Source organism: Macaca nemestrina, chromosome 1 (genome assembly GCF_043159975.1).
Source record: "Macaca nemestrina isolate mMacNem1 chromosome 1, mMacNem.hap1, whole genome shotgun sequence".
In the NCBI taxonomy this organism is placed as follows: Eukaryota; Metazoa; Chordata; class Mammalia; order Primates; family Cercopithecidae; genus Macaca; species Macaca nemestrina.
The window spans coordinates 179,020,335-179,043,643 of NC_092125.1; the positions used below are offsets into that span (position 1 = coordinate 179,020,335).

General features: G+C 50.7%; 1 protein-coding gene and 1 long non-coding RNA gene across 5 annotated transcripts in view; one reads left to right on the forward strand and one right to left on the reverse strand.

Annotated features, from left to right (window-relative positions):
• The window catches only part of LOC105495107 (acyl-CoA thioesterase 11), a 59,445-nt gene that overhangs the window by 17,547 nt on the left and 18,589 nt on the right, over positions 1-23,309 (reverse strand). For all 3 annotated transcript variants that reach the window (XM_011764314.3, XM_011764312.3, XM_011764311.3), the window contains exons 2-3: positions 6,651-6,858; positions 5,596-5,665 (exon numbers count right to left, since the gene is read on the reverse strand). In XM_011764314.3, coding sequence (XP_011762616.1) covers positions 5,596-5,665; positions 6,651-6,789 — 209 coding nt within the window. In that variant the 5' untranslated portion in view covers positions 6,790-6,858. The remainder of the gene's footprint in view (positions 1-5,595; positions 5,666-6,650; positions 6,859-23,309) is intronic.
• Positions 16,185-21,773, forward strand: LOC105495106 (uncharacterized). Of its 2 annotated transcripts, XR_011620561.1 has the most exons (4): positions 16,185-16,392; positions 16,915-17,021; positions 18,330-18,555; positions 21,200-21,773. It is a non-coding gene; the product is annotated as an uncharacterized lncRNA (long non-coding RNA). The 2 variants fall into 2 exon arrangements; XR_011620556.1 differs by lacking the exon at positions 21,200-21,773 and having other exon boundaries at positions 16,188-16,392; positions 18,330-21,192.

The window sequence follows — 23,309 nt, forward strand, 5'->3', positions numbered from 1 at the left end:
GTCTAGGAATGGTCCATTCCAAGGGGCCTGCTGGTCAAGGGGCCACCATGAACGCAGTGGGAATGGCCACACAGGCCTGCGTTCCAGTCAAGCTCCACCTTGACCATCACACTACAGAGCTGTGTGACCTTGGGTGAGTCACTTTGCCTCTCTGAGTCCCTTTCCTCCTGTGTAAAGTACTGCCTGTGGTTCTGAGGGTCAAGTGAGAGACAGTGGGACTCAGCCAAGCACCAGGCCTGGCCTACAGCAGGAGCTCAATAAATACCACAAGCTCACATTTGCCAGACATTTGTTGATATGATTCCTGTTCATTTTTTTAGTAACACTAATGATCACGGAGGGGAGGGTCATTTTTAGGAGATCTATGCTGACATAGTGACAGATGAAGCATCACGATGTCTGCATCTCACTTTCAAATCATTTAGCAGAGAGAGAGAGAGAAAGTGTATATATATTACATCTGTAATCCCAGCACTTAGGGAGGCCAAGGCAGGCAGATCACCTGAGTTCAGATGTTCGAGACCAGCCTAGCCAACATGATGAAACTCTACTAAAACTACAAAAATAAATGAATAAATAAATAAGCCAAGCATGGTAGGGCACACCTGTAATTCCAGCTACTTGGGAGGCTGAGTCACAAGAATCGCTTGAACCCAGGAGGCAGAGGTTGCCATGAGTCAAGATTGCACCACTGCATTCCAGCCTGGGTGACGGAGTGAGACTTTGTCTCTTAACAAGAAAAAAAGTATATGTATTTATTTATTTGTCCATACATAGATAAAGCAAATTTAGAAAAATGTTAATTATTGGGTCTCAGTGGTGGTGATCATTGTACTATTCAACTTTTCTATATGTTTGAAAGCTTTCATGATCAAACATTAGGGCAAAAAATTTCTGTGGTCCCCCAAATAAAAATAAAAGTCTATTTTCTCTGGTGCTGAGAGGAATTTGTGATTTTTCCTCCTCTCCCTCCTTCTCTCTCTACCTTCCCCCAAAGTCAACCAGACACCCATCTAGGTTGCTAAGCTCCTCCTCCTTCCTGACTGCCCTCTGTCCCCACAGCTCAGGCCCAAATCATATCCCTCCCCAGGGCCACTGCCCAGCCTCCTCAGGGGCCCCGGAGTTCCCGGACACCCCTCCAGGTGTTCTTCACAATGCAGACAAGCAACCCCCTATAAACAAATCTGACCTCCATCAAGACCTTCCCTAGGACCAATTTACTCTTAGGAGACAGAGGAACATGTTAATTGTACCACAGAAATTCAAACAGAAAACCCAGATGATGAAGGACTCTAGAGGTCAAATGGCCAGCTTTCCTCAACAAATACATTTTGAGAGAGAGACAGAGCGTGCCAGAGAGCTGGTGGAGGATTGGTGGGTATCTATAGAGTTTTTTGGTTTTTGGGGGGTTTTTTTGAGACAGAGTCTCACTCTGTCGCCCAGGCTGGAGTGCAGTGGCACTATCTCAGCTCACTGCAAGCTCTGCCTCCCAGGTTCATGCCATTCTCCTGTCTTAGCCTCCCGAGGAGCTGGGACTACAGGCGCCCGCCACCATGCCTGGCAAATTTTTTGTATTTTTAGTAGAGATGGAGTTTCACCATGTTAGCCAGGATGGTCTCGATCTCCTGATCTCATGATCCGCCGGCCTCGGCCTCCCTATAGAGTTTATTTAAGAAGCAACCAATTACAATTATTTGCATCTTGACTTGAATAAAAAAATAACTGCAGGCTGGGTGTGGTGGCTCATGCCTGTTATCTTAATACTTTAGAAGGCAGAGGTGGGAGAATCACTTGAAGTTAGGAATTTGAGACCAGCCTGATCAACATAGTGAGACCAACACCACGTCTCTACAAAAACAAAATAATAACAAAATAAAATTTAATTAGCCAGGTATGGTGCCACATGCCTGTAGTCCCGGCTACTAGGGAGGCTAAGGTGGAAGGATCGCTTAAGCCCAGAAGTTCAGGGCCACATTGAGCTATGATGGTGCCACTGCATCCTAGCCTGGGCAACAGAGCAATGCTCCATCTTGAAAAAATAAATAACTGCAAAGCAAACAAAATAACAAATTCATGAGACAGTTTGGGCATTTGAACACTGACTAGTGATGTTGGTGAAAATTATTGTTAATTTTTTAGATGTGGTAATGATGTTAATGTTAAGGTTTTGTTTAAAAAGAATCCCTCTCTCAAAAAAAAAAAAAAAAAGAGGGCCAGGTATGGTGGCTCACACCTGTAATCCCATCACTTTGGGAGGCCAAGGTAAGCAGATCACCTGAGGTCAGGAATTCAAGGCCAGCCTGACCAATATGGTGAAACCACATCTCTAATAAAAATACAAAAATTAGCCCAGCTTGGTGGCGGGCACCAGTAATCCCACCTACTCGGTACACTCAGACAGGAGAATTGCTTGAACCTGGAGGCAGAGGTTGCAGTGAGCCAAAATTGCGCCACTGCACTCCAGCCTGGGTGACAGAGCAAGACTCCATCTCAAAAAATAAATAAATAAATAAATATAAAAAGAGTTCTTAGCCCTTAGAGATACATTTGGAAATATTTTTAAGTGGCAAAAGCAGAAACAAAGAAACAAAAAAACTTCTTAATCTTTCCTCAGGTGTGTCCAGGCCTTCCCTGGCCACCAACCATGCTCCAGGCCCCTCCTCAGCTTGTCCTTCTTCCCGGCATCCTCTCTGGCTTTCCCTTCCACCCACAGCCTCCTCCGCCCAGATTCACCTTCACTCCGCTGTGCCCTGCAGCAGGTCCAGCCATCGTGCATGTACCCCTAGCCCTCTCTATTCCTTGCTCCCCTAAGTAAAAGAACTTGTGCTGGCTACGGGAACCTGGAGCTGGCCCAGACACAGCTCCACTGGCTTCAAAGTATCACTATGTACAGAGCTGACAGTACTGAAGCCAGCTCAAATGCCTCCTCCAGGAAGTCCCCCCTTGACTACCCTCAGTGCCACAACACCTACCCCCAGACATATAGGAAATACAGCCCACTGGTTAAGAGCAAGGGCTCTGGGGCCATACTGCCTATCCTGGGTCCTCCATTAGATGTACCACCTTCAACAAGGTACTTCGTTTCTCTGTGCCTCCATTTCCTCATCTGTAAAATGAGGATACTAATAGCTTTGACCACATAGTATTGTTTTGAGGATCAAATAAGTTAATATATTTTAAAAGGTATCAAAAAAATGTATCAGTATTGGTGCAGTAATTGTGACAAAGGTACCCTACAAATGTAAGATGTGAATCATGGGGCACCTGGGTGTGGGGTATATGGGAACTCTCTGTACTATCTTTATTTTTATTTTTTTATTTAGCCTGAGATGGGGTCTCACTGCGTCACCCAAGTTGGAGTGCAGTGGTGTGATCTTGGCTCATTGCAACCTCTACATCCCAGGCTCAAGTGATCCTCCCACCTCAGCCTCCCAAGTAGCTGGGACCACAGGCGTATATCACCATGCCCAGCTAATTTTTGGTAGAGACAGGGTTTTTGCCATGTTGCCCAGCTGGTCTCAAACTCCTGAGCTCAAGTAATCTGCCTGTCTCAGCCTCCCAAAGTTCTGGGATTACGGGCACAAGCCACTGCACCCGGCCTGGTACTATCTTTAGAGATACAATGTTTTTATGAATTTAGAACTATTCTAAAATAAAAGGTATTACAAAGAAGGCCAGGCAGGGTGGCTCACGCCTGTAATCCCAGCACGTTGGGAGTCCAAGGCAAGCAGATCACTTGAGGTCAGGAGTTCGAGACCAGCTTAGCCAACATGGTGAAACCATGTCTCTCCTAAAAATACAAAACTTAGCTGGGTGTGGTGTCACACACCTGTAATCCCAGCTACTCAAGAGGCTGAGGCAGGAGAATCACTTGAACCCGGGAGGTGGAGGTTGCAGTGAGCCAAGATCACATCATTGCACTCCAGTTTGGGCAACAGAGCAAGACTCTGTCTCAACAACAACGAAAAAAAATTACAAAGCAGAGCCCTTTTTTTTTGAGACAGAGGCTCGCTCGCTCGCCCTCTCGCCCAAGCTGGCAGGCTGGAGTGCAGTGGTGTGACCTCAGCTCACTGCAACCTCCACCTCCCAGATTCAAGCAATTCTCTGCCTCAGCTACTCGGATACAGGTGCCCACCACCAAACCCGGCTAGTTTTTTGTATTTTCAGTAAAGATGGGGTTTCACCATGTTGGCCAGGCTGGTCTTGAACTCCTGACCTCGTGATCCACCTGCCTAGGCTTCCCAAAGTGCTGAGATTACAGGCGTGAGCCACCCCACCTGGCCCAGAGCCCATTATTGCACAGAACTTCTCACTGCGAATTGAATAACGTTCCTACATCTGCCTCCCCTGAAGATTGGGAGTTCCGGGGAAGAGGCTGTGCTCCAGTAGACTTTGCATGCCCAGTCTCAGCAAGGCCTCTGGTCCGGAAAAGGTGCTCATCTAATGTTAAGTGTGTGGTGAGGGAATGACTGACGACTGAATGAGTGAGTACAGAGACTGGCCAGTCTTCTTCCTTAATGGTGACACACTGAGCACCCAGTGAGTCCCAAATAAGCCCTTGGCACTTGACGTCCTAGTAGTGCTAATGAGTTTAGGATCAGGTCCAGAGACAAGAGCTCTGTGTGTGGCCCTGCAGCCTGTCCTGAGCCAAGGGCTCAGCCTGCTCCTTGGATCCCAGAAGCAGGATCTATGGGCAAAGCTATGGGGAGGCAAAGCCCAGTGTGTGTGATGAATATTCTTCTATTCTGTACAGCCATAAAAAAAAAAAGAAAAGAAAAGGCCAGGTGCGGTGGCTCATGCCTGTAATCCCAGTGCTTTGGGAGGCCAGGGCGAGTGGATCACCTAAGGTCAGGAGATCGAGACCAGCCTGGCCAACATGGTGAAACCCCGACTCTACTAAAAATACAAAAAAATTAGCTGGGCCTTGTGGCAGGCACCTGTAATCCCAGCTACTCATGAGGCTGAGGCACAAGAATTGCTTAAACCTGGGAGGCAGAGATTGTAGTGAACCAAGATCATGTCATTGCATTCCAGCCTGGGTGACAGAGGGAGACTCCTTCTCCAAAAAAAAGAAAGAAAAAAGGCTACTTTGTTATTGAGGTACTGAGCTCCTCATCCCTGGAAGTATGTGAGCAGAGGTTGATGGCCCAAGCTTCTGGCTCAGACTTGGCCAACGCACCTTGTCTAGGGGCCTCCCTATAGCCCAATGACCAAGGACCCAAAGAGAATGCCCAAGCTCAAAAAGGCATTCACTGATTAAGTCTAATCCCTTCCATTTTGCAGATGAGAAAACTGAGGCCCAGAGAGAGAGATTGACTTCCCCAAAGTCACGCAGCACCCCACAATGCTATCTCGGCCACACCCTGGCTGAGGGAACACCCACCCACCCACCGCACTGAACAGCTGGTCAACTCCTAGCCCCCAGAAACATTGCAGAGGTGTTCATGCTTCCCCAGAGGCTGCCCCCATCTCATTTTCAGTCAGTTGAGTCAGGCTCCAGGCAGCACACAGGCTGACCAGGCAGGGAGTCAGGAGCACGGGCCCCAGGCTGATGGGAGAGAGACCAGAGGACCCTAACGCAGAGGGGCTACTTACCTAATGGTGTGCTCAAAATAGATGTCATCCATGGAAGCTGTGACACAGGGGCAGCCAGCGTGCCTCTCCGCTGGTGTCAGGAGAAGAAAGCCAGACATTAGTAGCCTCCCCCCACTACAGGCTTCTGCTCAGATGGTACCTCCTCAAGAGGCTTCTCCAGCCGCCCAAGTCAAGGCCACAACTCCCACCACATCATGCCACCACCCTTCCTTACGCTCCCTCACCATGGACACCACCCTTGACCCTTTTCTGTATATCTGCTTGCATGTCTATTTTCTCTTCCTCCCACTAGAGTGTAAATTACTTGAGGACGAGGATTTTTGCCTGTCTTGTTCATTGCAGTACCCCAGTCCTGGAACAGTGTCTGGCACATAGTATACACTCAGTAAGTAGCTGTTGAATGAGTGATCATGCCACACTGGCCTGCTTCTCAGCCTTCTGGAGCCCCCGTCCCTTCAACCACCTGTTCCCTGCCTGAGTCATTCTCACCCTCAGGACTCCACTCAGGTGCCTTAGCCCTTCAGGAATCCCTTCCCTGCCCCCAGGCCTGGGTCAGGGCCTCTGAAACAGTGCTGGGGGACAGTCAGGTCACGTGCCTGTCCCCCACCCCCACCCCACCAGGCTGTGAGCTCTGTGGGTTGGAGAACACCGGTGCAACAAAAGGAATGAAATGAAATGGGCTCGGTCTGGTGCACCTCAACTCAAGGGAAGGAGCACCGCAAGGCAGGCAGTCATGGGCTTTGCTCAACAGCATCTCCGAGCCAATCTGAAGCAGCCATGTGAAAGGCTGCACTGTGTTGAGGCTGCCATGTGAAAGGCTGCACTTAGGGCCTGGGACCAACACTCAGGGCTGAGGGGGTCTGAGTAAGAGAGAGGTGGGCTGTGCTGAGCGTCGAGACGTCGGAAAGGGCATTTCAGACAGATGGACCAGCATGAGCAAAGGCCAAGATGAGAAACAAGTGTGGCACTTAGGTGGACAGTGACCATCTCTGAAAGCACAGCCCCTGCTATGGGCCTGAGGGGCAGGTGGGGAGCCATGAGGAGCGCAGCCTCACCGGACAGGCAGGCCGTGGTGTCAATCCACTTGAGCAGCTGCCCGACACTCAGCTCGCCGCGTTGGTTGGTGTGGCAGGGCAGTACCAGCTGGCTCATCTGCACCTCCGTGGGGTTCCGGTATCCTTCGCCGTCTGCCATGGCACTGTCGTTCCCTGCATGTGAGGCTGACTTCCGGGATGTGCGACTGGAGAACACAGAGGCCAACCCCTGGGGGACAGATGGGGACAGAGAGGTCTGCTTGCTGCAGGGTCTCCCAGGTCTGTCCAGCCCTGAGAACTCAGGGTCTGGGGGAAAGAGAGTACCTAGAGCCACCTCCCACCAGACCCCAATGAGAGAGTGGTCACCACCCTGCAGCCCATGGTCTTGGATCCCAGGGAATCTGTGGATGCTGCTTCTGCCAAGTTTCCTTTTGGCCAAGAACTGCACATGAACACGGCCTTGCACCCGAGTGGGGCAGTGGAGACAAAACCATGCGGAGAAGTCAGTCCTCATTTCAGCTCCTGGGCCAACTTTTTAAAGTGTTGCCTTAGATTTACCTTCGTTCTGGAAAGAGTCCCCTCTCGGTGCAGGGGGGCCTAGAGAGCTCCTTAGCGGTCAAGCCCAGGGAACTGTTCCTAATACAGTGTTTCAAGAAGCTGCTCTGATTTCATCCCCAAAGGGCTCCTTTCTTGGGCTCCCTCCATCTTCAGAGGCCATCAGGACAGCCTCTGTGGCCTGCTAATGTCTAGCACTTGGATCTATTGACGGGGAGAGCCGTGGGCAGTCACTGACCAGCTGTCTGATCCAGGGCTGGGTACAGCAGCTGCCAGCTGGAAAACTGGCTGAGAAAATTCTCCAACTCATGAATTAGAGCCGGGGTTTCTGCTTGGAGCCAGCATGTCTTACTCTGCAGGCAGAAGAGGTGGGGTGTGCCCATCAGTCCTTTGGAAGGGAGGAAGAGGGAAGGGGCTAGCAGCCTGCCATCCCTAAGTAGACCATGAACTCAAGAGCTGGGCACACCTGCATGTGTGAGAAAAATGAGGAGGGACAGGCATATGGGTTCCGATTCTCATGGCCAATGCCAATTGTGTGGTGGTGATGACAGTTGCCACTAATGTTTATATAGCACTTAGGTGTCACATATTTTTACAAGCACTATATGTGTACTAATCCAATTTTATCCTCACAACAAACCTATGAGACAGATGCATTATTATCCTCATCCTACAGATGAGGAGCCCAAGTAAGTGACAAAGCTCAGCTGTGACCCCAGAGGTCTGCTGCAGTCTGAACTCCTACCCCCAATACTACACTGCTTGCAGGGCCTCCTGGGGCTGAGATGAGGAGTCCAGGGCCTGGGCTTGACTGTACTGGCAAAGAGCACCATGGCCCAATGGCGAGCCTGCCACGGCTGCAGGATGATGGCCGTGGCAGCTCTTGCACCTGGTCTATACTCCATAGATAATTCCCACCGATGAGCCTCCCGTAGCTAATTCAATCAATTCCAAATGCACCGAGGTAGCTTGTTCAAGGTCACTGACCCCTACGTGGTAGAACCAGGATTTGAACCAGGCCTGCCTGACCCAGAACGGCTTATGGGTTCCCAGAAACACTGTTTATTCCCAAGAGCCCCTGGGCAGGAGGCTGGGCACCAAGGGGAGACAGGAGGGCAGCCATCCCAGGAGCTCTCAGCCTGGGTGGAGGCCTACAGGGTGCCAGGCTGCCTGGCTTACAGGCTCTCACAGGTAGCTGGAAGGCTGATGTGGTTCAAGCAGCAGGACCCGTCGCCATGGTAACCACTGCCAAGGCACTTCCTGCTTGGTGGTGCACTGGGGGCCTGCATGGATACGGGTGGCTGGCTTTCCGGGTGTGGGAGCGGGTAGAGGGAGGAGGTAGGCAAGACTCCATTTGCCCACACTCTTCCCAAACCCCTCCCACAGTCAGGGGTACTGGGAAGAAATTCCAGAAAGAAGCCCTAGAGAGAGCTGAGGAAATGGGGAGACAATGCCCACTTGCAGAGGGCACCTGGGCAGACCAAAAGGGGCAGACTGCCTGGGGCAGACCACCTGGGGCAGACCGCCTAGGGTACACTGCCTGGGGTTTTGGGCAGTCTGGACACACACACAATGTCCCCGCTTTACCAGCCTGGGCACGTCCACCTTTCTGAGTCCTCACAAGGATGAGAATGAGAACTACTGACCCATTTCACCAACAAGGGAACATGGACACAGCCCTGGACCAGCAGTCATGATGCCTGAGCTCTGGTCCTCTCTCTGCCTCTCACTTGGTCGACCCCTCCTCCCATGCGCTCCTGTTTCCTGTTCTGTGAATCAGGAGTCCTTACCTTTCTGTTGGACCCTATGCCATAGGAGCCAAGATCTGTGCCCTGCTCACTGGTTCATTCATTCACTTATTCATTCACCAAACACTTCCCCCGTACGGGGCCCTGGGCCAAACATGGAGAATACAACGACAAATTGGGCCTAGAGGGGCCTGGCACACAGGAGGACATTGTCAAAGGTTTGTGGAGGGACAACCAGAGACGGACTTGAGTTCAAATTCTAGCTGTGTCCCTCGGGTGCTGTGTCATTCTGAGCAGGGTCTCTCCCTTCCCAAGCTACATCTGTCACTCACCAGGTAGGACAGAGAATTGCTAGTCCCTAAGGTACCCCTGGTTCCAGGAGTCTGGGACCTAACGCAGCCTGGAATTTGCACACCCAGCTGAGATTCCCAGTGAGGAAGCTCTAGAACCCTGTCAGAATGGAAATACTGTGTGCGCCTCTGAGCAGGGCCCCTGAAGCACACTGAGAGACAAGCCTCGCAGTTGTTGTCCCCACCACTCCCCTCAAAGAGAGGGGTGCAGAAGCCCTGGGCTGGAGCACAGGCGGCAGAGACAGGGCAGCAGGTGGCCCCAGGCACAGCCTTTCAGACTCCACTCCTTCCTTGGGCTCCAAGGCAGTCTGCCCACATTAGGGCAGGCCAGGCCAGGCCTCTTAGTCCCAAGGTGGGCAGGCAGCCAGCCTGGGAGGCAGGGATGTGTGCAGCCCAGGCAAGGTTTGGCCAATGGGGCTCCAGAGCTGGGCCACTCCTCCCAGGGCCAGTCACAGGGAGAGCAGAGGCCCTGGATGGAGTCATGGCCTGGGAGGACAGGCAGGCTGAGCCAAGAGAGCTGCCAGGGTGGCGGGGGCTGAACTACTGCAAGGGTAGGAGGGCACCCAGAGGTCGGAGACACGCCCTCTCAGACAGCAGCTGTGCCAAGTGCTGGCCCCAGGCCCTGGCAGACCTGGCCAGAGTTGATCATGCTAGACTAGGCCTCAGCTTGCCACACCATGGGCTCTGTGTCCCTCCTCCTGAGCCAGAGTCATGTTACAGACCTGCGGGGTCAGGGCAGGAGAGACCCCCTCACCCAATCCCTTCACAGCCTGGGGGACTAAGGCACAGAGGGAAAAGCTGGCCCAGGGCCACCCAGCTGTGGGGGGGCCAAGATAAGCCCCCCTGGGTCATGGCTCCTTCTAGGCAAGTTGACAACAGGCCCGCAGGCTACTGGGGCTGGAAACAGGCCCAAGGCTTCACCTTGGTATCCTCCCTCTGCCCAGTATCCAAGTCCCAATGATTCGACCTTAAACAGGCCTCTGGTCTAACTCCTTCCAGCCTCCACACAGCACCAGAGGGATCCTTCCAAAAAGCAAATCCAACTCAACAACTACTGCTTACTACGTCCTGCCTTTCGGGGAGACCTGGTCCTCATAACTCCACCCCATGGGACTTTGCTCTGCCCCTTAGGCACACACAGACCTTTCTAAAGAGCAAGCCTCACCAGGTACTTCCCCTGCTCAAGACTCTTTGATGGCTCCCCACTGCTCTCAGGATCAAGAACCAGCCACTGTAGCTCCTGCCACTCACCCTAGCAGCCACTCTCTCAGCTCCAGACCATATGCATTTCCTGAGAGCACCACTCTCACTCCCGCTGTCTTCCGCCACCACAAAGGTGCCGCTTCCACCTAGAATCCCTTTATCTTCCCCGTCTGCTAAGTGAGCCCTTCCTCATGCTGCGTCTCTCTTCCCCAGGGAGAGTTACAATGCCCCTGCAGCCTCACCATCTCCATCACGGCACTGACCAAGCTGGGTAGTCACTGTCCTCATAGTTGCCACCCCCATCAGACAGATGCTTCCACAGGACAGGGACACAGGCCTGGCACAGAGTCAGAGCTAAATAAATGCCCATGGAAGACAGAAAGGAAAAGACTAATGGCCTGAGAGCTGAGACTCACAGTGGGAGGAAAGTCTGAGGTGCAGAGAGGCCATAAGGAACAGCAAAAAGGAGAAACAGAACGGCTGTGGTTCAGGTGATGGGAATGTCAGGGTAAAGGGTTCAGGTGATGTGAACACTGGGGCAAATGAGAGCAGGTGGGAAAATGCTCCACATACCCGGATGGGCAGAGACAGAGGGAGAGGGGCTTGGGGGCCAGGCCAAGAGGTCCCCAGAAACCATGGAAGACTCCTGGAGAAGGCATGGACTACAGTGATAAGCCGGCTGCGATCACAGTGACTGCAGGCTCCATCTGGAGCAACAGGCCTGGTGCAAAGGAGACCTACCTGCCCTGAAGGGGAGGAGCAGGCCTGGGTGACCTCTGGAGTAACCCACCATGACACAGGCTATGCACAGGCCTTGGGCATCAGCCTAGCTTGGGTTCAAGTCCAGTTCCACAACTAACTTGGATAACCTTGAGCAAGCTGCTCCACCTCTATGGGCCTCGGTTTCCTGTCTGTAAAAATTGGATTATTATACTCACTTCCAAGAATCATCATAGAGAGGAAATTAAACAACACCAAGTATATGAAGCTCCTAGCACACATATACCCTGTGGTTAACATGTATTGAGTGCTTACAATTAGCATTACAAAGCTGAGTCTGTGCTTCCTACAGACACACAGCTGGGAGGGACCCAAACATAGTTCAAAGTAGACTGTTGCCACAGTGCTTTCTACCCATGAGCTCACCAGAGCCTCACAGCAACCCTGTGCAGGGCAAAATTGCGAGCTTGTTTGAGAGGTTCTGTGAGAATTCAAAAAGCCGGTGATTATGGAGCAGGGCTTCAAACCCAGGGTGCAAAACTGCAAAGCCCCTGTTCCTCCCACTCTCCCGCCCCTGCCTCTCACAAGGTACTAGAAGGCGGGCCCCAGGGGCGGGCAGGGAGAAGGGGCCTTGCACCCACCCCGGAGCTGTGGGCCAGGCCCCATGAAAGGCCCCATTGTCTGAACCAGGTCACTCTGAGCAGTGTGAGGGAGCTGACTAAATTCCATGCTCTGTCCCCACAAAGGTGGCCCCAGCCCCCTCCCCCTCCCCCAGCCTCTCAGAGAAACCGAAGGGCAGCCTCCTGGCGCTTTCCCCACCAGCAAGGCAGGAGTATGTGTCAACATTCCAAATCTCCTCTTTTGGCCTATTCTCTACCTTCGTCCCAAAAAAGGCTCTGAAGCAGCTTACACACACACCCGGGACACACACAGGATGCACGTGCACTAGGAACCAAAATGCGAACAAATAAAGTTAAGGAACCAAATAAGAGAGAAGAGGATTGCTATGAATCCAGATGCTGCCAAAGAGAGCTACATTGGCCTTGAGGTTCCCAGCAGACAAGGCAAAAAAGGGTAGTAGTGGTGGGCAGCAAACTTATGGGTAAAAGAGGGAGCATATGTCCTCAAAGCTAGCCCCAGGGGTAAGAGGAAGGATATCAGGGGGCTGTTTCACAGGCTTCTGATTTGTCATATAATATTAGATCATATCTTCATTCTATTTTTTAAAAAAAATAGATTTTTCAAAAAAAAGGGAAAATCTTAATTTTCCTTTAGCTACTGAGTGTGTTCACACTTAACATTCTTCAAGATTTGGGAGCTGGAAAGGTAGAGAATTGAACCAACATTTTTATGAAGCTCCTCCTATATGTATTCACTTGGTGAACAGTTATTGAACACCTACTAAGTCTCAGGTCCTATGCTAGCAGTTCTCATATGTATTACCCCAGCAATTCTTGTTTTTGTTTTTTTGGTTTTTTTTTTTCAAGATCATAAATTAAATATTTTATTTTTACAAGTGAAAATAAAAATTAAAAAAATAAACACTCCCCTTTGGGCTTCCAAATGGTAGGTGCTTCTTTCACTAGTACCACAATATGCTTGTTGTTCATTCTCCTTTCTACCACACTGATTTTGCATCCAAGGAAAGAAGGCCTGGATAGAGGTCATAATAAAAAATAAATAAATAAAATTTAAAAAAAAAAAAAAAAACTTTCTCCGCCTAAATCTGAATTCCTGGTGAGAATCTGAAAATCTTCACTAAGAGGTTATTCAGGTCATGGACTGTCATCTGCCTGTGAATCTGGATTTCGAAAGATGATATCTTTTCCCAAGAATCTGTGGCAGACAGGAGTTAACCTAAAAGGCTTGAGGTTTATCCATCGTGCTGACGTGGTCAGTCAAGTAGTGTGATGGCTTTTCAGGCGGTGGGGCCTGCACTGCCATGGGTATCTCGGTTTGTCCAGGAGATGCAGGTCCTTTCACAAGATTCCCATCAGCAATAAGAGACTGGAGACACTCATTCCAACATTGCATGGAGACAGCTATGTCTTGCTGACCCAGACCCTGCCATTGCTGTTTAGGGTCACCAGGCTAAGGCTGAGCCCGATTCTTAAGGCCAGTGTGTTTGTTCCAGCACTGCCAGGCCAGTGTGTTTGTTCCCCTTGTCACCTTGGCATCTTCCTTGGTATGGGGGTCAGAAAGGAGTCTGCATATGTGACAGCCCCACTCATAGAACTGGTACTGTTGACACAGGACTTCTAAGTGTCAAAGGAAGGAGAGAGCTCTCCCTGCACAGCCTGGATAGGCTGAAGCATCATGACCCCTGGTGCCTGGCTCATGCAGCCCCGAGAGGGATCCCAAGGAACCAAGGACATGTAGAATGGGAGAAAAACCAGTACACAGGGCTGTTTGCTACTGAAAAACTTGGAAAGAGGAACAGGACCAGAGCTGCCTGGGGCAGTACACAGGCGGCTTTGCTCCAGCCTCACAGTCACGTGAGGTCTCTGGCCTGGGCCTGCTGCCAGGAAATTCACGGGACCCTTGTACATTACTGGTGGGAATGTAAAATGGTTGAGGTGCCATGAAAAACAGTTTAGCAGTTCTTCAAAAAGTTAAACATAGAAATACCACATGACCCAGCAATTCCACTGCTAGTTATATACCCAAAATAACTAAAACAAGTACAAATACATGCACACACATGTTCACAGCAGCACTATTCACAGCAAGCAAAAGTTGGAAACAGCCCAAATATCCATTAATAAATGAATATATGAGCAAATTGTGGTATTTGTGTATATCTATATATGTATCTTTAATGAATGGTTATTCAGACATAAAAATAAATGAAGTACTGATATATGATAAAACATAGATGAATTTCAAAAAGATATACTAAGTGAAACACACCAGACACAAAAAGTCATATATTGTGTGTATCCATATTATTGGATAAATCCACAGAAACAAAAAGTTGACTGGTGGTGGCCAGGGGCTGGGGGCAGAGGGAAATGGGGAAAAACTACCTAATGAGTAAGGGATTGCAGGGCTTTGGTGTGATGGAAATTTTCAGAGCTAGACAGAGGTGGTGGCTGTACAACACCATGAATGTGCTGAATACCACAGAACTGGCCACTTTAAAATGGTTACGTTTACATTATGTGAATTTTACTTCAATTAATTAATTTTTTAATTATTAAGAGAAAATATTTTTGGCACATATCAAGTCAGTCTGGTAATTTAAATTAAATAAGATGTTAAATGCCAGTTATATTTTAAGGGCAAAATATGGTGAAAGCAGAAAGCAGAGTGTATAGCCTGGTCTCTGACACATGGTAAGTGATTGTAAAAAGGTGAGTTTTATTATTAGATATCTAGGCCTTAGTTTCCTCATCTGTCAAATAGGGTATTTAACCAGAGAGTCTCTAAGATTCTTTCCAATCCTAAAAGGGTTTGGCTTACAGGAAGAACTCCTTAACAAGGTCTCTGAGGCCCTTCATGGACCACCCCTGCCCACACCTCCAGTCTCGCTCACACTGAAGCCATCCTCACAAAATTAATCAAGCTGAATTGCTAAGTTTTTAACAAGAGTGTAAGCTGTAAGTAAAGCATAGCTAAGCATTAACCAGCTTACCCTATAGCCCACTTTCTTATAGCTGCTTATTGCTTAAAAGTCACATAGCCCCTGCCACAAGGTCCTAACTTTTACAGATAACATCTCTAACATTTAAAAAACCTCAAAGTTTCTATTTTGAGATATTTACAAAATCCTGCCTTGTTTTTTTTCTTTGTTTTTTTGTTTTGTTTTGTTTTGTTTTGTTTTGAGGTCTTGCTCTGTCACCTAGGCTGGAGTGCAGTGGTGTGACCTCAGTTCACTGCAGCCTCCACCTCCCAGGCTCAGGTGATCCTCCCACCTCAGCCTCCAGAGTTGCTGGGACTGCAGGCATGTGCTACCATGTCCAGCTAATTTTTTGTTGCCCAGGCTGGTCTGGAGCTCCTGAGCTCAAGCCATCTGCCCACCTCAGCTTCCCAAAGTGCTGGGATTATAGGTGTGAGCCACTGCACCCAGCCCCAAATCCTGCATTTCAATGGGTCCACTGTCACCAGCCAGTCTAAAGACTCCGTCCAAAGAAGCAACTCAACACAAGAATGCAGTTTCTTCCTTTCCCTGTCTCATGACTCCACCCCTCACTCCCCGGCCAATAAGCAACCCCCAGCTCCTCCAAATTCCTTTAAATACCCTAGTCCAAGAAACTCCCTAGAAAGGTGGATTTGAGGTTCTCTCCCACCTCCTTGTTTGGCTGCCTTTTGATTATGATGGGACTTTCTCTGCTACAGTTCCTGCTGTTTTAATGCATTGTTCCATTACTGCACACACAGCAGACATGAACCTCGTGGTCCTATATAGCACCACGGTGTGACCCAGCTATACTGGCTTTCTTTCAGGTCCTCAAGTGCAGCTTGCCATCTCCCAGCACTGGGCCTTTGCCTGTGCCACTCCCTCTGCCTGGAACACTTGTCCTGCTCTGCCATCTCTGTAATGCTCCTTATCCCTCAGCACCCCGGGCACCTGTGTACCTGGTTTCTGCAGTGCTCTCCATTGTGACAAGGTTCAGTTAATTGTGGGAGAATTTGACACCAGACCAGAAGATCTACAATGCAGAAACCCTCTCTTTCTACTTCTGGTATCTCCAGGGCCCAGAGGGGACAGAGCCTAGTCGCTGTGGACCAAACGCATGAGATTTTTTTCAGTGCATTCCCAGTTCTCACTAGTGTCACCCCACGCTGGCAGGGAGAATATGGACCTTGAGGTCAGACAAGGTTATCCACTAGAGGCCCTGCTCCCATCCCTGCCCCCTCACCCCATTCTAGAACTGTGAGTCCAAATGTCACCTGCCTCCCTCCACCCCCAAGGGTAAAAATAACCTTGTCTGAAACCTGACACCTACCCTCTGCAGGTCATCTTGAGAACTACCCCTGTCCCAGAGGTGACCACCAGGGGCCTGGGGGAGTAGGGAGGGCATTTCCTGAATGCTCTCCCATTCACATCTCATTTGACCCATGAGCAAATATGTGAGGTGCTATCACTGGTGAGGTACACAGGGAACCCGCGCTCGGAGACATCTCAAGTCCTGCCTGAGGTCCCCAGCCAGAGCTTGAGCGCAGCCCTTTCCTTGGCACTATGAGGTGAGTAGGGCTTTGCAGACTGATTACACCTGCTTGGTTGTATGGGTGGAGAAACTGAGGCCCAGGGAGCTCTCTGTCTAAGGTCTTAAGTGAAAGGGCTTAATTAGGCATACTTTGGGCAAGTTATTGAGAAGCTGTTTCCTCCTTGGTTAAAGAAGGACAAGCACTCCCACCCAGCTCCATGCAAGAGCTGCATGCGGATGAAAGGAGAGAACCTAAAGGCACCTGGCTAACTGTGCAGTTCTGTGCACACGTGAGGGAGCGATGTCAAGGAGGCTGGAGAGGACGCAGCAGCTGGGCTGGATGGGGACTTGTCTTTCCTAAACAACCAGACTCTGGCAGCGTTTGTTCTCACTTTGGGAAACGGAAATGTGGGAAGAGGGGTTGCGGGGGGATAGTGGGTTCTTGAGACAGGTAGACTGCATTTGAATCCCAGCCCCACCCTCAGTACGGGGAGGTGGGTGGGGATGGTGGGGAGGTCTCTGGGCAACTTGCTTCCCCTCTCTGTATTCATTCATTCAGCAAGTGAGCAACCCCCGCCCCGGACCAGTTTCCTCATCTGTAAAATGAGAATCCCAAGTACTTTGCAGACCATCGTGAGGTGCAGAGGAGGGAACGTGAACAGCTTTGTAAGTTGCCATGGTCCTGCCTTCCTTTTATGCCAGCACGTATTGAGAGACTGTCAGGCCTGCAGGGAGCGGGGAGTGTGGGCAAGCCCGAGCCCCGCCCTCACAGAGCCAAGGTCTAGATGGGGAGACAGCCACTGAACAAGAAGTTCCCTAGGAGATCTGCTGTGCCAAGGGGCAGCAGGGCTGCAGAGTGTGAGCAGAGTCTGACCCTGTGTGCAGATGGACAGGAACCTGCAGGACAGGGGTCAGGCTGGGTGGCCCTGGGTTTAGCTCCTCCATATTGTTTGGGCGCTGCCCTGCAGCATGCCCAGAACTAACAACCTAACAGGAGCAAGTGTTTCAACCTCTCCGGACTCAGCTTCCTCAGTTTATAAAACTGAAAGTTGTGGGTGTACAGGTAAGATTGAGAACAATCATTCTCCCTTGTATATTTAATTAATATAGCCAAGCACTGTACTGAACTTTTTTTTTTTTTTTTTTTTGAGATGGAGTTTCTTGTTGCGCAGGCTGGAGTGCAATGGCACAATCTTGGCTCACCACAACCTCCGCCTCCTGGGTTCAAGCGATTTTCCTGCCGCAGCCTCCCGAGTAGCTGGGATTACAGGCACGCGCCAGCACGCCCGGCTAATTTTTTTGTATTTAGTAGAGACGGGTTTTCACCATGTTCATCAGGCTGGTCTCGAACTCCTGACCTCAGATAATCCACCCGCCTCGGCCTCCCACAGTGCTGGGATTACACGTGTGAGCCACCACGCCCAGCCACTGTTTTTTTTTTTTCTTTTTGGAGACAGTTTCACTCTGTCACCCAGGCTGGAATGCAGTGGCTCCATCTGGGCTCACTGCAACCTCCACCTCCAGGGTTCAAGCTATTCTCCTGCCTTAGCCTCCCAAGTAGCTGGGATTACAGGTGTGTGCCACCATGCCCGGATACTCTTTGTATTTTTAGTAGAGATGGGGTTTCACCATGTTGGCCAGGGTGATCTCGAACTCCTAGCCTCAAGTGATCCTCCTGCCTTGGCCTCCCAAAGTGCTGGGATTACAGGTGTGAGCCACTGTGCCTACCCTGTATTGAATATTTTTATGCATTATCTCTTTTAATCATCACACAGCCTTAATACCTGAATGTTGTTATTATTCCCATTTTACAGATGGGGAAACAAAATCTCAGAAAAGTTAACTTGCACATATACACACACAAAATCACACAGCCAGGAAAGGGCAGAGCTGGGACATCAACCCAAGTCTGCTTACTGCAAAAGCTAAGGCTTCTTGACCACTTTGTACAACTGTCTCTCTCTCATTTGGCAGGCAGTTTGACAGTTGCTGCTGCGTCCCGGGCATCTGTGACAGCCACCGGCCCTTCCTTACCCAGACATGCCAGGCCAAGACCCACACCTGGAGCCAGGACTTCCAAGAAGCTCCCCACCCCGTGTACCCTCATGTCCTCTGCAGGAGACCGTGATGGTGCCAGCACCCTTTTCCAGCATGGTCCAGGGTCAAGGCACTTTCCAGAACACTGTCCCACTAGGCCACGGTCAGTGAGGAAATTGCAAACTCTGAAGGAGCTGAAAACTGTGCTTTATAAATCCTCAGCTCTCAGAGTGGGAGGAAACCTCACGTTCAGCTAGATGGGCCCCTCTCAAGTGCAGGAATCTCAGCCGCCACACTACCTCTGGTGGCTGTCCAGCATGAGCTTGTTTGCTCCCAGAAGCAGAGGGCTCACTCCCTTCCAAGGGAGACCCTTCTGCTGAAGAGTAAATCTGCCGGTTCTTCCCTCTGTCCCACTCACTAGCTGCCTCCCTGTGGCTTCCTCCCTTGGGGTTATTTGCCACCTCCCACCCCCTACCTCCAGCAGACCCCAGAAAGTGACCAGAAGCGATTAGAACACAGGCAGTCTGATCCCAAGTATGAATGACCCCCCATTCCCGTGTGACCCCCCTCAGGGGAGCTGCTTTGACAGCACCCAGTACAGAACCCACGTTCACAGGCAGTCACCCCCATGCCACAGGCCCTGACAGTGGGGTGAGCCATTCTGGGGTTGTGAAGACAGATCCGGCCTCTCCCCTCCTCAGACCCCTTTCCTGCCCTCCCTGCCAGACAGCCAAGGCTGCTGCCTGTGCTGCCTCTGGGTCACCATGGCAACAGGTGGCCAGGCAATGGACCCGGGCCCCGCCATCTTGCAAGCAACTCCATTTACCCTGGAGCTGGGCACAGCAGCTACAGGCATCACAGTTCCCCTTCAAGAGAGCAAGAGAGAGAGAATGAGAGAGAGCAGAGGGAAGGGAGAAGAAACCAGAGTCAGAGAGAGAGAAAGGAAAAGCGGCAAAGACAGGAGGGAAGGAACAATGCAGAGGTCAGAGTGAGAGAAAAATAGAGGCTGGCAGGGAACAAAGCTGGTAAAAGAGAGGTGAGCAGGAAGGGAGGAGAGGCTCCAGACCTCTCCCACTGTGCACATTCCTCCTGCCTGAGCTGCGCTTCCCTGGCCAAATTCTGGCTGCAGCCAGGACTTCCTGCCCCAAGAAACCAGCAGCCCAGTGGGCCCCTTCAAGGCCCCAGCGGCTGTTCCAGGGTCTTGCGGGCCCCTCCTGCTGGGGGATGATGTCCTCTTGCTCCCCAGAAAGTGGGGCCCCCTCTCCCAGCCCCTCCAGCAGCACTTCCCCACTCAGCACCCCCCTCACTCCCCCTGGTTCCCAGGGCCCTCCTGCCTGCCCAGGCCTGCCATCCTCTGGCTCTCTTCCTTCCCACCTTACCCAGCTTCCCCTTGCACAACACAACAACATTTTCATTTTCCCAGAAGTGTTCAAGAAAACATTCCTGGGCAGAGCAGAGTGGTGGGAGAGGAGCTGTGATTCTCCTCACTGAATGCAAGCCCTTACACTGCAGGCGTTGCAGAGCAGGTCTCAGAACAAGGTTTAGCAGAGAAACACTGACCAGTGGGGCTGCTTCTAAGCCCCAAGCTGCCAAATCTGGGCATTAGGAGGTCCAGAGCTGAGCACAGCCTAGTCTCTGGCAGAAGCAGCTGCGCTCAGCAGGTGTGCCAGCAACTCTCTACGGGGCACCATCCACACCCCAGATGCCGCCTTCAGCCTCAAGCTCTCTGGCTGCAAAGTAGCCCTATCAGACCTGTCCCAATTCCACTCCCATCCCCATATTTTCCTACACTGTCTCAGAGGAATTTGAGCCTACAAAAAGGTTTATTGAAACAATCAGAAGGGTGAAGAGAAAGAGAGAAGAAAGAAAAAAACAGGATGGCATGGGGGCTGGCAAAGAGGGCAGCAAGGCCCAAGGGCTTCAGACTGTCTGGCCAGATAACCCTAAGCCATTTTACTTGAGCCACTATGAACCTCAATGTCCACATTTGTAAAATGGGAATAAGAATATCATAGTTATCCAGCCTGAGTGACAGAGTGAGACCCTGTCTCTTAAAAAAATAAATAAAGAGAGAGAGAGAGAGAATATCATAGTTGAGATTCAATGAGGTTATACATGTAGAGTGCTTAGAACAGGATCTGACTCATAGGAAATGCCCAAAACTACAACCCTTCATGTTGTGAAAAAGCCAAGGCAGGCCTGTAACCCAAGCACTTTGGGAGGCCGAGGCAGGCAGATAACTTGAGGCCAGGAGTTCGAGACCAGCCTGGCCAACATGGTGAAACCCTGTCACTACTAAAAATACAAAAAAATTAGCTGGGTGTAGTGGCAGGTGCCTGTAATCCCAGCTACTCGGTAGGCTGAGGCGGGAGAGTCGCTTGAACCTGGGAAGTAGAGGTTGCAGTGAGCCAAGATTATGCCACTGTACTCCAACATGGGCAACAGGGCGAGACTGTCTCAAAAAAAAAGGCCGGGCATGGTGGCTCACGCCTGTACTCCCACCCAGCACTTTGGGAGGCTGAGGCAGGAGAATCGCTTGAACCCAGGAGGTGGAGGTTGTAGTGATCTGAGATCACTCCACTGCAGTCCAGCCTGGGTGACAGAGCGAGACTCCGTCTCAAAAAATAAAAAGAGCAAGGTGTTGTAGAAAGACCCAGGAAACTATTCCAGTGAGGAAGGGCCTAAACAGGTCCCAAGGGTAAGTGCTGTGACTGGCCAGATGGCCTTTGCAGAGCAGTGAGGGTCAGATGGAGCCTTTCAGCCCTGGGCTATGACAATGGCATCTGCTTTCCCTCCTGGCACTGCAGGTGAACACATCCTCTCTACCAAGACAGAATTCACTGGTTCGCGGTTCATTTCAACCGACAATCAAGATGTTGAATAGGACAGAGTCTGTGGCACTCCACGAAGACTCCCACAGACGCCCACATATGGTCTAACCAGACTCCACGACTGCTGGGAAGCCTTTGCATTTCGCAGACCCCCGAGAGGCTCAAGACACCTCATGAGGGAAATGGATTCTTGGGATAGAAGGCAACGATCACTAGAAAGCAGCTCGGGTTCACTGAGAACAAGGCATGCTGGGCACACAGGAGCAGACCGTTGGGTTAGGAATGGACATATTTGCATTTGCATAGACCCAGAACATTATAAGTGCTCAGTAAAAATGTGTTCAATGGAACCTGGGAGCTGTCTCCAACTATGTACCACATGTGCCTGCTCCATTCAACATGTGATCAAATGGCTTACCTGAAGATGCACCTGATCCTAGATGACCACTTGAAAGGTTGTAAAATATAAACTTAAAACCAAGCAGATGAAAATGAAAAAGACTCATTCTATCAACCTGCATTTAGGCTTTTCTGTTGCTATCACTTTTTAAGTTGTACGCATGCTGGGGTGGCTCCAGTTTAATAGTTGTTTATGGGAAAACAGCCTTATTATTTCATCTGTCCACACACTTAACAATGACAATTCCTGCTGTAACCAAATGGGCACCCTGTGGCTGCTGAAGGCTTCACCCTGTGGTGAGGGGTTGGGAGGCGAAGGGGGTGCATTTAGGGAAGGAATGACTCAGTCGCAGGGAGGAGACAGCCCAAGACTGGCATTTGGCAGGCAGCATGAGGCCCAGTCCTGTGAAAGGGAAAACAGAGGGAACAAGGAGTGGCTTAGGATGACAACCAGGCTGTCAGAGGGACAATGAGTGGGCTAGGCTGCGTGTGGCCTGGGTGTCAGGCCTCTGGCTGCAAATCCGAAGGCTGGCTGGATTAGAGGACAGAAAGAGGCCTAGTAAAGTGTAAAACCAAGACCTCAAAGGGGTGGACAAGGTTTGGAAGGGGCTGATTCTAGCTGGGAATCAACATAGATCTTTTTAAAAACTCCCACTGCCAGACACAGTGGCTCATGCCTGTAATCCCAGCACTTTCAGAGGCTGAGGTGGGTGGATCACTTGAGGTCGGGAGTTGGAGACCATTCTGACCAATATAAAGAAACCCCATCTCTACTAATGATACAAAATCAGCCAGGCATGATGGTGCGCACCTGTAGTCCCAGTTACTTGGGAAGCTGAGGCAAGAGAATTGCTTGAACCTGGGAGGTGGAGGTTGCAGTGAGCCGAGGTCACGCCATTGCACTCCAGCCTGGGCAACAGGAGCAAAACTCTGTCTCAAAAAAAAAAAAGAAAGAAAAGGTGCTGGGAACACCTTAAACAGACATAGTGTCTTCTCACATGAACAGACAATAAACAAAAGAGGAACAAGAAGAGTGAAAAGTCCTATGAGAAAGAAAAAATGGGATGTGACAGAGAGAAGGTGGTGGACGGGGAGGAGCTTCTTTAGGCTGTGTAATCAAGGAGGCTTCCTGGCTAGGATCCGAAGGAATGACGAGAAGGAGCAATTTCACAAGACTGTGTGCAGGGTTGCGGGCAAAAGAACAGAGAGTGCAAAAACCCCAAGGAAGCGCGGGGACCCGCTGTCAGAGGAAGAACGAGGAGGTGTTGGGAGAGAAGCACCTACGAAATGCAGAGAGCAGACAGGGCGCCTATCCCTTAAGGTCTTGTAGGTCCCAGTGGAGCTTGGATTTTATTCCAAGTGTGAGGGGAAGAACTGGAGGCTGTAGGGGAGGGTGGTGGTCTGGCCTGCATTGTAAGATCACTCTGCTGTTGTGTGGAGGTGAACTTTAGGATGGAGAGAAGCAGCAGGCAGACTCCTCAGCAGGCCACCGCAGTCAGGGGAGAGGGCTGGCTGGGCAAAGAGGTGGAGCCAGGATGTATTTGGGAGGTAGAGGCAACAGGACTTGCTGAAGGACTCCACGTGTGTGAGAAGGGACGGGGTGGTGCCGGTTGGAGTGGGTGGTTGAGGGAAGCAGCAGCTACAGCTGCGGGCAGTGTAGAGGGAGGGATTGCGAGGGGTTAGGGGA